General features: G+C 41.8%; 1 protein-coding gene across 1 annotated transcript in view; it reads left to right on the top strand.

Annotated features, from left to right (window-relative positions):
* The first annotated feature begins 2,330 nt into the window (after positions 1-2,330).
* The window catches only part of DPP6 (dipeptidyl peptidase like 6), a 487,048-nt gene continuing 474,830 nt past the window's right edge, over positions 2,331-14,548 (top strand). The window contains exon 1 of the mRNA XM_058181717.1: positions 2,331-2,966. Coding sequence (XP_058037700.1) covers positions 2,697-2,966 — 270 coding nt within the window. The 5' untranslated portion in view covers positions 2,331-2,696. The remainder of the gene's footprint in view (positions 2,967-14,548) is intronic.

Below are 14,548 nucleotides of genomic sequence, written 5' to 3'. Positions count from 1 at the left end.
TAAGCAAAGCCCATTTTACAACCTTTCTTGCCCATCAGTGCAGTTGTTAAATTAGTAACGTGGTTGTTAAATTAATCTGGCTTTTTCGCTCAGATAGGACATAAAAAGTGATGGCGTGACCTTGGGGAACTGAAACTTTTATAAATACATGCCAGTTGCCAAGTGCTCTAATTTTGATCACCTTACTATGGAGATGCTTCCAATGGCCATAAGGGGGGGGGAGGGAAACAATATCACCTTTTTAAGTCTCATTGTAACGTCAAATGGTTACTAAATGAATGGTTGTAAGTCAAGGACTATCTATATGCAGAATCATGAATCCAGGTTCTGGGGCACTGGGCTGCAAAAATTGGATCTGGTTAAATGTGAGACTTACAGGCTCCTGCTACTTGAACTTCTCGTTAATAAATTTCAGTAGATGAGTTTTGAAGATCACAAGGAAGTTTATTTTAGCCCTTGGCTACTGACAAGTGAGCCTGTAGGACGCCCTTCTCTACCTTTGGATCAGGACCGCCTTTTAATCTAAATATTTGGGTTTCTCAACAATCAAGGGCAAATTATATGTTTATTGCGGGATCATTGGTTCACGGTTCAAGAAAGGAAGTTTGTATTGCCAGGTAACGAAAAGGGAGAGAGGGAAGGAAGGAAGGATAAAGAAAAGGAGAGAGAAAGGAAGGATAAAGAAAGGGAGAGAGGGAAGGAAGGAAGGATAAAGAAAAGGAGAGAGAAAGGAAGGATAAAGAAAGGGAGAGAAGGAAGGAAAGGAGGGAAGAAGGAAGGATATTGTTACTGAAAAAAATATGTGGTGTCCTTTGTCCTCTCTGAGCTGGTTGTTTTCTTGAAGATGTTTCATTACCAGAGTAGGTAATATCTTTAATGCTAGCAAGAGAACAGCCCAACCTTAGCACTGACAAAATGACCTAGTTGGGTAATAAAATGTCTGCAAAAAAACAAAACAAAATACCACCACCTAAACCCCACCTAACCCCAGAGAGCGCCAGGGACAACCCACAGTTCAGCCATCTGCTACAAGTATTCTCTTTTATTGTTATTTAAGAAATAATAATAACAATAATGGAAGGAAGGAAGGAAGGAAATGTCGGGAGAAGAGAAACCTCTCCGCTTAGAAGCCTTTTGTTAAAAGCTAACGAAAGGTAGAGTGGTTAAAGTTCAAATCATATTCCTCCAAGAATCGGGCCCCTGTCTGATTTCTCAAGTTTGTACATCCTAAGGCTGAAGAGGGAGACAGATCTCTCTCTCTCCTGTCTCTCTCTCACACACACATACACACCTGTCTGTCTCCCTCTTTCACATACACACACGTTGCTATGGGAACCCAGAGATCTGCGAGGGGGGGGGGCTCTCAGTCTCCCCATCCCGAAGCCCGGACAGCCTCCCCCCCTTTCCCCTTTTTGTGAAATGCCGCTGGCCAGAGCTAACCTCTGGCTGGCCCCGAGCCGCGTCATCGCCGTTGGCTACCTCTGAGCCATCCAAACCGGCAAGCCGGTCACCCGGGAAGGGCAGGGCAGGGAAGGGGAGCCAGAAGACGCCGCCAGCCCTTCCCGAGGAAGCGGGGAGCTGTAAAGGTGGAGTGGAAATGGCTTTGATCTACTCCGCCCCGCCGGGGGCTCCGGGCGGTCTCGCGTGGGTCTTGGCTTGTCTGGCGCTTTGTTGACGCCCGCGAAGCAATGCGCGCGTGTTTCCACCGAGGGGCGCTGGAGCACGTTTTAATGCAGCAAAATGAATGAAGAAAGCGGGCGCAGCGCCGGCGGGGGTTAAAACGAGCCCCGCGGCGAGAGGGGGGAAGGTTCGGGCAAGTGCGCGGACGGGAGACAGAGAGAGCAAGCAAGCAAGCAAAGGAGGGGCGCCGGCCGGGAGGCGTCCCCGGCCCCTTGTCTACGCCAACTCGTGGCGCGCCACAGCCGTTCTCGCCTCCCCGCTTCCGAGCACGGGGCAGGCGCGCGAGCCGTTATTCCCACCCACCCACCCAGCCCCACAATGACCCACCCTCCGCTTTCCAAGTTTCCCCTTGGAGGGAGGTAACCCAGTTGCCCGGAGCCTTCGGGGCTCGCTTGGTCTGAGGACCTCCCCGGCTCTCGCAGCCGCCTTGCGCGCAGAAGGACACTCGCCCTTCCTTCCTTCCCTGGCACGAGCGCGCACACTCGCTCGCACCCTCCCTCCTCCTCCTCCTCCTCCTCCTCTCCCCCCCCTCCAGCCAACACACACACACATTCACATTCACACTCACACACATACACACACTCACAGTCACTCACTCACTGCTGGCATGCGACCTGGAAGGCGGCTGCTCTGTGGCCCCGGGAAGGCGCCGGGCGAGGGAGCCAAGTCGCCTCCCTGCTCCGCGCCCCTCCTCCTCCTCCTCTAACCGTGGCGTGGGGGAGTTGGAGGAGGTCAGGACCGCGTCGTTCTTCCTGGCGAGGGAAGAAGGCGGCGAGTTTGACGCTCCGACGGCGGGGTTTCCTCCACGTTCCTTCCCCCTCCTAGCCCTCCTCTCTTTCCGATGCCCGGGCGGCGAGCGCGCAGTTCTCGCCGCCTCCCTTGAGTCAGACCCGGGCGGCGCGTTTGGAGCTGTCCAGCGCCAGGCAGAAGAACAGGGGAGTTGGGGAGGGGGCGCGCTCCAGACGGCCGGTGAACTCCGTATTCTCGTGGTCAGCCTGCCGCCCTGGATCGACCGAATGGCTTCCTTGTACCAGCGCTTCGGCGGGAAGATCAACACCTCCCGCTCCTTCCCCGTCACGCCCGAAGCCAGCCATCTCCTAGGCCCCCAGTGCTCCGAGGAAGACGGGGCCGCCGCCGCCGCTGCTGCTGCTGCTGCTGCTGCCGCCGCCGCCGCCTCGGCCCACGCGGCCGCTGGAGCAGCCAAGGCTTCGCGCCCGTCTCAGCCGCACAACCCCAGACCTCGCTTCCAGTACCAGGCGAGGAGGAGCGACGGCGAGGAGGAGGATGTAAGACAACCCCTGCCTGGCTCGTGGGGGGCAGGACGCGGGTGGGAGAAAGCCGGGCTCCACGCCTCGGGTGTTCAGCGCCTTCCGCCCCCTCCGCTCGGACAGACGGACGGACGGACGGAGCAGTCCAGTCCGTGCGACGGGCTGATAGTGCTTGGGCAGTGGGAGAGAGGGGCTTTGCGGAGACTTTCTCTCCTTGTTCTTATTCTCTCTCTCCCCACCCCATCACCCCCTGGTTTTGGTACGGGGATCTTGGGGAAGCTCATGAAAAAACTCGGGGTCTCCTTTGGATTTAAGAGATGGATGCGGCTAGTGGTACTTGGAAACCTCACATTTAAGGAAAAGTTAAAGGGAGGAAGCAGATCCTCTAAAAAAGAGTCGCGTAGGATTGGAGAGAAATAGAATAGCTCACACAGAGATTTCTCCTCTTCCTCTCCTCTCTCCTCTCCTCTCTTCTCTTCTCTTCTCTTCTCTTCTCTGATAGGAACTGATCAAAAGTAGATTTTCAAGAGGTATATTAACCTCCAAGAATGTGTTGGAGCATAAATTTTGAGCAATATGTACTTTTGTTGGTTTCCAGATTTCTTGCACCTCTCTCTCTCTCTCTCTCTCTCTCTCTCTCTCTCTCTCTTCCCCACACTCTCTTCCCCAATCCCCACTTTCTTCTCTACCTTTCTACTTTCTTGGAGAAATTTCAAAGAGTTTTTATTTGCATATCTCCTTAGTAACGTGTGACTCATCCAGGACACTTACTGGTTCTGAGAACGATGTTTCTGAGAAAAAGAAGTTGGAATAATCTGGAATTCGTAACTCTTCTTTAAAGAAAGAAGGTTATGTTAGTTGATACATTACTAGTTTAGCCTGGGAGGGCGCCTTCTCCTTGAAGTTGATTCATGTGTTGTTGTTGTTGTTGTTGTTTTTGTATGTTTGTGTGCACTTACGTTTGTGCTAATAGAAACAAAGGCTCCTTTAAGTTTTGTTTAACTGAATTCTTAGGATGTTTTCTATACAAGTAAAGGCAAAATTTGCTCGTCTAGTTTACAATGGTTTCCATATCCAAATACTAAGGCTAATTCTGCCTTCTAGATCAGGCAAAGGTGTCTATATGGCTACTAGCAATTCAGTGTTTATTCTTCAGCTTGCAGTACTGCATCATTTCATAATTGGGTTTGTATTACTGTAGTGATTGTGTGTATATGTGTGTGTATGTATGTGCATGCATTTGCGCTCACATCTATTTGTACTTATATAATAAAAAAGAGGAGGATTTTCAAAGTTCATTGTGTACAGTATCTCCAAAGCATATTTATTTTTAAATATTCCTTCATCTAAAGTTGCATCACAATAACAGCTTTGCTCAGACATTGGTTATAAAAAAACAAGAGTAATTTGCATAAAATTAATAGAAGGAGAAGCAATTCCTTTTATTAAAAGTCACCGTTGAGAAACTTAGTAAGCAAGGGGTTTTTTTTGCCTTTTGTTCCTTTTTATTTAAATGTTATTTGAGAGAACATTTATCCTTAAATAAATATATAAAAACCTTGCAAAGTGCCCAGCAGTTCTGTTACATTCAGTACCTCCAGGTGAATTGTGCTTTATGTTCCATTATAATATTTAGTAGAAATAAATAAGATCTAAATCCAACTGACACAGTTAATTCACTTTTCCCTAGGATTATGTTTTGCTGTTGTTGAGTGTATTGCAGGCATTGCCCTCTAGGTGGCAGTATAAGAAAGCAAACTTTACTTTTGCCTCCTAATTTTTTTTTTAACATTTAGCTGACAATTTGTATTTTACCTGCACCCAATTTTGTATATAGCAAAAACCTGCCTAGCAACTGGACATTTTGAATTTGAAAGGTTTAATGGATAAATGTGGATTGTTTTAAACTGACTCAGATTAAAAGTTAAAGCCACACTTTTTTCCAGAACAATATTTATTAGTACTATAATCATCTACATATTTAGATGAAATAACTTTCCTTTCTACTTATATGTTAGTAAGCATCTTGTAAGATGTTGTAGAATTCTCTGCCACTGGACAGTTTCTGGTTTCATCCTAAATCTGTAACAAAAAAAACAAAACCCAATAATAAAATAAATGAAAACTTCCACCAATTAATAAATCCTGATTCTCACTTGTTTTCTTTAGATAGGAGACCTGACAGTCAGTATGGTATTTTTCCAGTGCAAAAAATTATTATTGTCTAGGAGTCAAGTTTGAGAGCTGTGTAATCATGATTGAGACCCACACACACTTACAATGAAACTGCTTTTCGTGAAGCAGTAATATAATCCAATGTTTAGAGGTAATACAATCTGTAGAATAGCAGTAGTCTATGTGTGTATCTTACATTTAAGGAGAATTTTAAAAATGAAGCATAGACATAAAAATGCTAGTTCCATTTCTGATATTAAGGAGAACCAGCCTCGGTTTCTCATGCCTGTATTCCTTCTGTGATGATTCTTTAATGTGCTAATCTATGTCGGGTGCCTTGCAGATTGTGAATTGGTCTTTAAGCAAGGTTGGGCAATTAATTTTTCCAAAGGACCACATGAGAAACTGGGATTATTGTAGAGGGATGAAGTAATAGGGCTGTACACTCATTTACATTCGATTTCTAATTTCCAATTGACCTCATGCATGGCCAGACAGGAACAGCCAAAGGTCCAGATGTGGCCAGGGAATTACAGAATAACAGAGTTGGAATGGACCTTGGGGCCTTTTTATCCAACCCTCTGTTCAAGCAGGAGACCCTATCCCACTTCCAGTTTTTGTTGGAGCATTCACAACCTCTGGAGGCAAGTCGTTCCACAGATTAATTGTTCTAACTGTCAGGACATTTCTCCTTAGTTCTAGGTTAGTCTCTCCTTGATTAGTTTTCATCCATTGCTTCTTGTCCTGCTTTCAGTTGCTTTGGAGAATAGGTTGACCCGGTCTTCTTTGTGGCAACCCCTGAGATATTGGAACACTGCTATCATGTCACCCCCTAGTCCTTCTTTTCATTAGACTAGACATAACCAATAAATAAATCCCCGTTGCCCAGTGCTTGAATATTGATCACATGACTTTGGCGATAGTATGATGGTCATAATTATGAGGACCGGTCATAAGCTACTTATTTCAGTGCCATTGAAACTTTGAATGGTTGTTAAACACAACGTAAGTTGAGGACCTATATGTAATTGGCTTCTCTGCCAAACTGCTCTTAGTACTGGAAAGCTATAATATTTTTTTATAATATTCAGCTGGTAACTATTTTCTGATAACCCAGGATAACCCATCATTCTGTGTCCTGAACTCTGGAATGAGAGAATGGAAGTTTTGTGACTTTGGCTGCTTGTTGTTAATTGATAAAAAATTCTCTGTTGTTATGCCAAAGCAGGGTTTTTGACTTGCGAAAGAAATATATATGGCTCAAGGTTGAAGTGTGGGGTTTGCTCCCTGTGGCTAGTCCCATTCATTCATCTCATACTCACCCAAACTTTATTACCTAGTCAGGTAATAAAACATCTGCAAACAAGCAACCAAACAATGAGAGCACATTTTTTATCTTAGTGTTTTTTTTTTAAATGCAAAAAAACAAGTCAGAATTATTCTTCCTTATTGCAAGCACTGCTGGGAACAAGATCCCTAGTAAGATGTAAGAGTATTGTGAATAGATGTGCCTTTCGTCGCACAAATAGTTTTACAGGTTTTTAAGACATTGGAGGACAGGGGAAGCAATGTTAGGATAACTGTGGCCACATGGAATGTAGAAAACATACTTTTTAATAAATTTCTACAGAATTGAATACACAGTCGCTGCAAATCCTTCTACTTTGGTTTATGATTGTGTTTGATGTCTCCTGCACAACAAAAGAAAGTATAATAGACCAGATTCTGGAAAGATTAGACTTCTAATATGAATTTCATATCAAAGCACAAAATTAAGCAAAGGACTCTTTTCTTTCAAGGAATGGATCCTATATTTACATGATGTGCATATTCATAGTTAATATAACCGTGATTAATTGAATTACATTCTTTTTCTGGATGTGTACAACACACTAAACAATTAATAGTACCACTAAGTTTGTGCAGTTATGCTTACGCTAAAATTCAGTTGTCTAATTTGTGGATTAAGTAATATGTTGTACAAACCCAACCATCACTCCCAGCTGTTGGAGACAGCTGCAGTGGGAATATATCTTATCATGTGAAATACCCAACTGATCTTTACAATGTTTTTGTCCATTCATTTCAAGCATATTTTAAAATAATTCCAGCATGTAATGAAGCTATGTGATAACAATTTGATTATGTTTTCTAAAAGCTAATATCTGATTTTTTCACAGTTACTAGCTGTGCTGTTCTTTAATTGGTTTAATCATGACTTCTTCAAGAAAGCATAATTGGCTAAATTTATACAAGGCACTAACTAAGTTATAAACTATTGTTTCCAAAATAAATTCATTTACACAGAATATTACCCCGGCTTCCAGGCCAACGCTTCTTAATTAGGATTTAGCCTAACATATCAAATCAATCAAAAGTTTGTGTTTAAAATTCTTGACTTTTTATCTTTTTATCTTTTTGCTTGATCTCCAGAAAGATCAGATAAATGTATATTATTTGTCTCCAATTTTGTTTTCAGAAGAATCTGTCTTCATTGTTTTCCCCATTTCTCCTTGTAATCATTCTATAAAAATTGACTGGGGCAGTAATTAACTGAATGTGCTGAATGGAAAGAATAAATTCAAATCCTGTGTTTATTACATTTTAAAGTGTACCCTGAACTCATGATAGTGAATTAAAGACCACTAAGAAGAAATCGAACCTGCAAATGCTATAAAATAAAATGAAATCTCCATAGCTAGTGAAGATCTAAAAGTTTCTGTGTTTTGATTTAGCAGAAGGCCATAGATGTGGAGAATTAATTATCTCTGATCAAGGAGAAAGAGAGATACATTGTGCAGCATTGGGACAATTGATATGAAGGTGACAGCTGCATTACTTTGTGGGATATTAGAAATGAGAGCATAAAAAAAAAGACTGTGATGAGTCTAGAGAGACAATGAAATATACAGAACACCTGTCAAATTTTTTAGCCTAAATTCCTGTCTGCCAGCTTTGGCCTTCACTTCCTTATGAAGATTTCTTCTTTTTTTTGTAGTGCCTAAATGCTATAATTCAGTACTGTCCATGGCTTCTAGAGCATATCACTTTCAAAAATTGCTGGTCATCTAAATTTCACACATTGCATTAATCTTCTCCTGTGGTTGTAGAATTGTGTCTCCAGATGAATGGTTACCGATATAATTTGGTAAAGAAATAAAAGTAAGGAGTCAGTTTGGTGTAGCGGTTAAGGAGCTGGCTTAGAAATCAGGAGTTCTAAAGATAAAGGTTTCCCTCGTACATATGTGCTAGTCGTTGCTGACTCTAGCAGGAGTCTAGCCCCATCTTAAACCTGAAAGCAAACCTGATTTGTGCCAGTCACCAAGAGACTGTGAGTTTTAATCCTGCCTTAGAGGGGGAAATCTGGCTTTGGGCCTGGCAACTCACTCTCTCTGAACCCAATCCACCTCGCAGGGTTATCCTTCTGGGAAAAATAGGAAGAGGAAGGAGTTTTAAATTTTGAGTTACTTAAAAAGTAATGCAGGTAGGGTAAAAAAAAATCTGATAGATAAAATAAATAAGAAAATTGCTTCATTCAAAGAATGAAGAAGGGAATGGAGGCGTGACGGTTAGCAATAATCCTTTATTAACAACAAACTAACAGCGAGTAAAAATAGGGCAATATTCCCGAACAAACCAACTTCACTCACAGCTGCTACTTATATAGCAGCTATCACCTGTTGGCCAATGATGGCCACTCATTTATAAGCCAATAGGCAATGATTCTCTAGCCTCATACGCTGCAAAAATAAATGTGGAGAATATACCTGGGGGACGTTTGTTTATAATTTTGGGATTATAAACCAACTTTTCCTTTTGAGATTAGTCCTTTTCAGACTAGAACACAAACGTTTACATTACTTAGCATTGCCTTTGAGCATTTTCCTTGTTTGTCTCTCTCTCTTGCTTACTTTTCTTTACAGACAAGGTGATTGATGACCGTAATTTCTGTAAGCAACTGCCAAAGGTGCTGAGTTTGATATTCATGCAGACTGTCTATAACTTGGTTCCTTTTAATTACCATGAAACAATAATACATTAATCAAGTTCATAAGAAAATCAGATCTTCCCTCTAGTGTAAAATACCAGTTCATAATGTTGTAAATGTTGTACCTTGATGAAGGTATCTTTTCTTTTATGTACACTGAGAGCATATGCACCAAGACAAATTCCTTGTGTGTCCAATCACACTTGGCCAATAAAAATTCTATTCTATTCTATTCTATTCTATTCTATTCTATTCTATTCTATTCTATTAGACAATAAAACTAATCATAACAATCATCCCTTTAACATTGATGAGTTATTTTTTCTTGAGAAGGTTGCGCATCATAAATCGGTTTTACACTGTTATTTAAATATCCAAGTCCTTCTTTATTCATCATCAGGATAATTCATCAGGATAATTTAAGTGTACTGGTGGTCCTCGACTTACAACAGTTCGTTTAGTGACTGTTCAAAGTTGCAACAGCACTGAAAAATGTGACTTAGGACCAGCGGTGAAATGCACTTACCTACGCTACTGGTTCAGGAATGTGGGTGCACACGCCTCTTATGCACATGCGTAGAGCCTTCTGCGCATGTGCATAGGGTCAAAAATCGGACATAATAATATCCTCGCAGATGGACGGAGCCTCCTGCTGCCAGCACTACCGGATAGATCCAGCCAGATTTCACCACTGCTTAGGACCATTTTTCACTATTATGACTTTTGCAGCATCCCCATGATCATGTGATCATCAACATTCAGATGATTGGCGATTGGTTCATATTCATGAAGGTTGCAGCCTTCTGGAATCATGTGATCCCCTTTTGTGACCTTCTGACAAGCAAAGTCAATGGGGAAGCCTGATTCATTTAACAACCTGGTTATTAACTTATCAACTGCATTGATTCACTTAACAACAGTGGCAAGAAAAGTAGTAAAATTGGGCAAAATTCACTTAACAACAGAAATTTTAGGCTCAATTGTGGTCGTAGGTCAAGGACTACCTGTACCGTGTTTTTGAAACAGCGTTTTTTTGAAAAAGAACCAGCCATTTGGATGGGAAGCATTGATAGTTATTGGGATTATGATATGCAAAAAAGGGACATTTAACTTTCCTTCCTTGTGGAACAACGATACCTTTTCAGAACTGTTGATTAAATGGATAATAAAATACTTGTTAGGGTACTTACATTACTTGTAAAATATTTGTAACCCTTCAAGGTAGACCAGGTCAGGAAAGATATACCATAATAAATTATAGAACTAGTCTTGTCTGGCCTACAATAACATAATCTTAAAAGCCTGGTAAGAGTTGTTGTTTTCTTCATTTTATACCCAAAAAAGTTTCTTTCCCAAGCTTTCTCATGTTCTACCAATAGTTGCCACATACAGGTGGTTCTCAACTTACAATCGTTCATTTAGCGAACATTTAAAGTTACGACGGCACTAAGAAAAGTAACTTCTGGATCGATCCTTGAACTTACGGTTGTTGCCGCATCCCCAGGGTCATGTGATCTGGTGCTTGGCAACCAGCATTATTTACGATGGTTGCAATGTTTCAAGGTCACGTGATCACCATTTGCGACCTTCCCAGCCAGCTTCCCACAGCAAAATCAATGCGGGAAGCCGGATTCACTTAAACAACAACATAATTCAACTTAATGACTGTAGCATTCACTGAAAAATCATGGCAAAAATAAAGGGGAGGGGTATAAAATGGGTGCAGCTCAGTTAAACAATTGCTTTACCTAGCAATGAAAATTCTGTTCTTGTAATTAATATTTTATATTAATTACAAGAACTTAATATTTTCTTTGAAGCCATCTCTATATTCTTCTACAATAATTTATTTTATTTATTTATTCCGTCAAGCATGTATTTTATGACAGATACAAGTGTAAACAATTATAAATACATGTAAAGGATACGAAAAAACTAAAACATTAGATATGGAATTGAATGTGTATGTATGTATGTATGTATGCATGTGTGTGTGTGTGTGTGTGTGTATATATATATATATATATGTCTTTGGTTGTTCGGGTTTTCTCCCGTGTAAAATTGGAAGTGTCTTGGCGACGTTTCGACGAAGTCTCATTCGTCATCTTCAGGCTTCAGCTTCGTGCTTCTGGGAGCAATATATATATATATTTGTTTTCTGAGGTTTTCACGGGTGTTTGTATGTAGGTCTTTGGTTGTTCGGGTTTTCTCCCGTGTAAAATTGGAAATGTCTTGGCAACGTTTCGACGAAGTCTCATTCGTCATCTTCAGGCTTCAGCTTCGTGCTTCTGGGAGCAATATATATATATATATATATATATATAGGTCTTTGGTTGTTCGGGTTTTCTCCCGTGTAAAATTGGAAATGTCTTGGCAACGTTTCGACGAAGTCTCATTCGTCATCTTCAGGCTTCAGCTTCGTGCTTCTGGGAGCAATGTGTGATCGCAGCTGTTTCTTCCTTTTAACTGCTAGTGGGGGTTTGAACTGATTGGGTGGGAGCTTGGCTGTGCTCTGATTGGATGGAGGTTTTTTTGTGCTCTGATTGGCTGGGGGTGTGTCCTGTTTGGGTGGGGGCTTGGTTGTGCTCAATTTAGTCTGTGTTGCAGGGGAATAATCAGAGAAGCCATTGAGATAGAAAAACGCCCACACAGCATGAACAAACGAGATGATACCTCCCGCCTACCAGCCATTTGGAAACCCACCCTTATTGACAAACGAGTCCCTAACACGAGGAATGACACCAGACCCACACTCACGAGGTCCACACAGGATGTCACCACCGCACATCCACCCAGAAAGCAGACCCAAACCCACACTGATCATGAAGCACGACCAAGGACCAGAAGCCAGACCGCAGCTGCAACATTAGCCATTTCAAACCCCTCCAATCCATACATGCAGCAGACTGACACCCACTATGAAGATGTAGCACCACCACAAAGCCAAACAACAGCTATGCAGCTCACCAGCTCAAATCCCCCTGCAACACAGACTAAATTGAGCACAACCAAGCCCCCACCCAAACAGGACACACCCCCAGCCAATCAGAGCACAAAAAAACCTCCATCCAATCAGAGCACAGCCAAGATCCCACCCAATCAGTTCAAACCCCCACTAGCAGTTAAAAGGAAGAAACAGCTGCGATCACACATTGCTCCCAGAAGCACGAAGCTGAAGCCTGAAGATGACGAATGAGACTTCGTCGAAATGTTGCCAAGACATTTCCAATTTTACACGGGAGAAAACCCGAACAACCAAAGACCTACATACATACATACATACATACATACATACATACATACATATATATATAGATGTCACTTGATGTTTCCCCTACTTGTTGCATTCTAATCCAAAGCCGTGATCTCTAAATGGCTATTTCTCTCTCTTTTTTTCTTTTCTTTTTTTACAGAATAGCAAATGCAAGTAATTTTTGCCAAAATCAAATGAGGAAGTTTTGTACATGGTCATGTTCCCTTGTACCCTCTATTTAACTAACTTAACTTGGACTTCAAAAGATGTTTTATAGTTGCCTTTTTTGGCCTCCTGAGATAGACAAGTTATGAATCAAAGGAGTAATTGCCAATATTTTCGGTATTAATAATTCAGGCTGTGGGTGAGGCTGTTTAAATTAGCCTTTACAAGCCTTCAGGAATATATAGTACAAGATCTGGAGAGTAATTTATTTTTGAAAACTGCAAAGAAAATGATAATTGCTATTGCTTTGTAGTGAAATGTGCCAAAGCAAGACCTTTTCCATTTGGGGGGGGGGGGCAGAGATTTCTGAAAAACGAGCCTGTGAAATAAAATGGAATTGGATTGCTATGCAAAATGAATTATCCTGTAAAACAGAAGAACTGCAAATTATTCCAACTGAACATACATATAAATTCAACCTTTTCGGCAAGTCCTTGGCATTGTTATCTCTGCCATCTTTGTTTTTTGTTGTTGTTGTTGTTGTTATTTTCTTGTTTTAAATATTTTTAACAATTTGTAAGCAGTTCATACAGGGTCTTCAGTTTACCACCACAATTGGGACTGCAACGTACGTTGCCAAGTGTAACAATCATAAAATGTGCCATGTCTAATTTTACAAGCTTTTTTGCTGTAGTCATTAAGGCAGCGGCTCTCAACCTGTGGGTTGCGATCCTGTTGGGGGTCGAATGATGATTTGCCAGGGGATAGCCTAAGACCATCGGAAATATGGGAAGTATACTTGCGAGTCGAAGAATCGCGAATTCGGCTTCAGGCATGATGAATTAAAAAAGAGAGAAATCTTTGCCCTGATGTCTCCCTCTCAAGCCAGCTGCAATCACTCCCAATCACTAGCCTAATCTGGCTTCAGGCACGATAAACTTAATAGGGGAGGAGTCTCCGCTTTAATGCCTCCGTCCTCAAGGCAATCGCAAGCAGTTCGGATCGCTAGCCAATACGGCTTCAGGCGTGATAAATTCAAAAAACCAGTTTGCCGCTTCCTTTCTTCTTCTGCGGCTGCTGAGGTGCGCTGAGATCGCTGCCTAAAAAAAAATAATTTTACGGTTGGGGTCGCCACATCATGGGGAATTGTATTAAGGGGGTCGCAGCACTATAAAGGTTGAGAACCGCTGCATTAAGGGAATCACAAGGTCATTAAGTGAATCTGGCTCTCCCTGTTGACTTTGCTTATTAGAACCCCTCTGAGAAAGTCGCAAACGGCCATCATGTGATCCTGGGATGGTGCAAGCATCATAAATACATGCCAATTGATCGCATGGCTGTGGAGATACTGCAGTGCTTCTAAGTGCTAGGACTACTCATTTTTCTAGTCACAGTCATAAGTCATTTTTTTTCAGCACCATGCTGAACTTGGAAAGGATGTTAAACGAATACTTGTAAGTGAGGAACCACCTGTAACAATAGCAATAGCACTTAGACTTTTATACCGCTTTACAGTGTTTTACAACCCTCTCTAAGTGATTTACAGAGGCAGCATATGGCCCCCAACAATCTGGGTCCTCATTTTACCCACCTTGGAAGGATGAGTAAACCTTGAGCCTGGTGGGATTTGAACTGCCAAATTGCAGGCAGGCGGTAGAAGTAGCCTGCAGTACTGCACTCCAACCACTGCGCCACCGTGACTCTATAATTGCTGAGAATCTTCTTTTTATTAACCTATAAATTATTCATATACATAAGATTTGTTATTATATTCAGGAAGTAGAAACAGAAGAATAGATAGTGGGATGCTAGGTTGGTAACTAAATACATATTACTTCCCATTCCTTCTCAATCAAATGCAGTTTTGAAACATTATTGGTCTGTTGTTTTCCTGCTAGTTGTCGGTAGATACCTGGCTTTAAAATTCTCACACGCTTTGTATGATCAAACTTCATCAAGTAAAGCTCATAACAAAAGATCTATCTTTCTTCCTTCTATGTAATTTTTGCTGCTGCTAAT

The sequence above is a fragment of the Ahaetulla prasina genome, chromosome 4, assembly GCF_028640845.1.
Source record: "Ahaetulla prasina isolate Xishuangbanna chromosome 4, ASM2864084v1, whole genome shotgun sequence".
Taxonomy (NCBI): Eukaryota; Metazoa; Chordata; class Lepidosauria; order Squamata; family Colubridae; genus Ahaetulla; species Ahaetulla prasina.
Note: the sequence above shows the minus strand (reverse complement) of the source record. Positions and strands in the feature narration are given on the sequence as shown.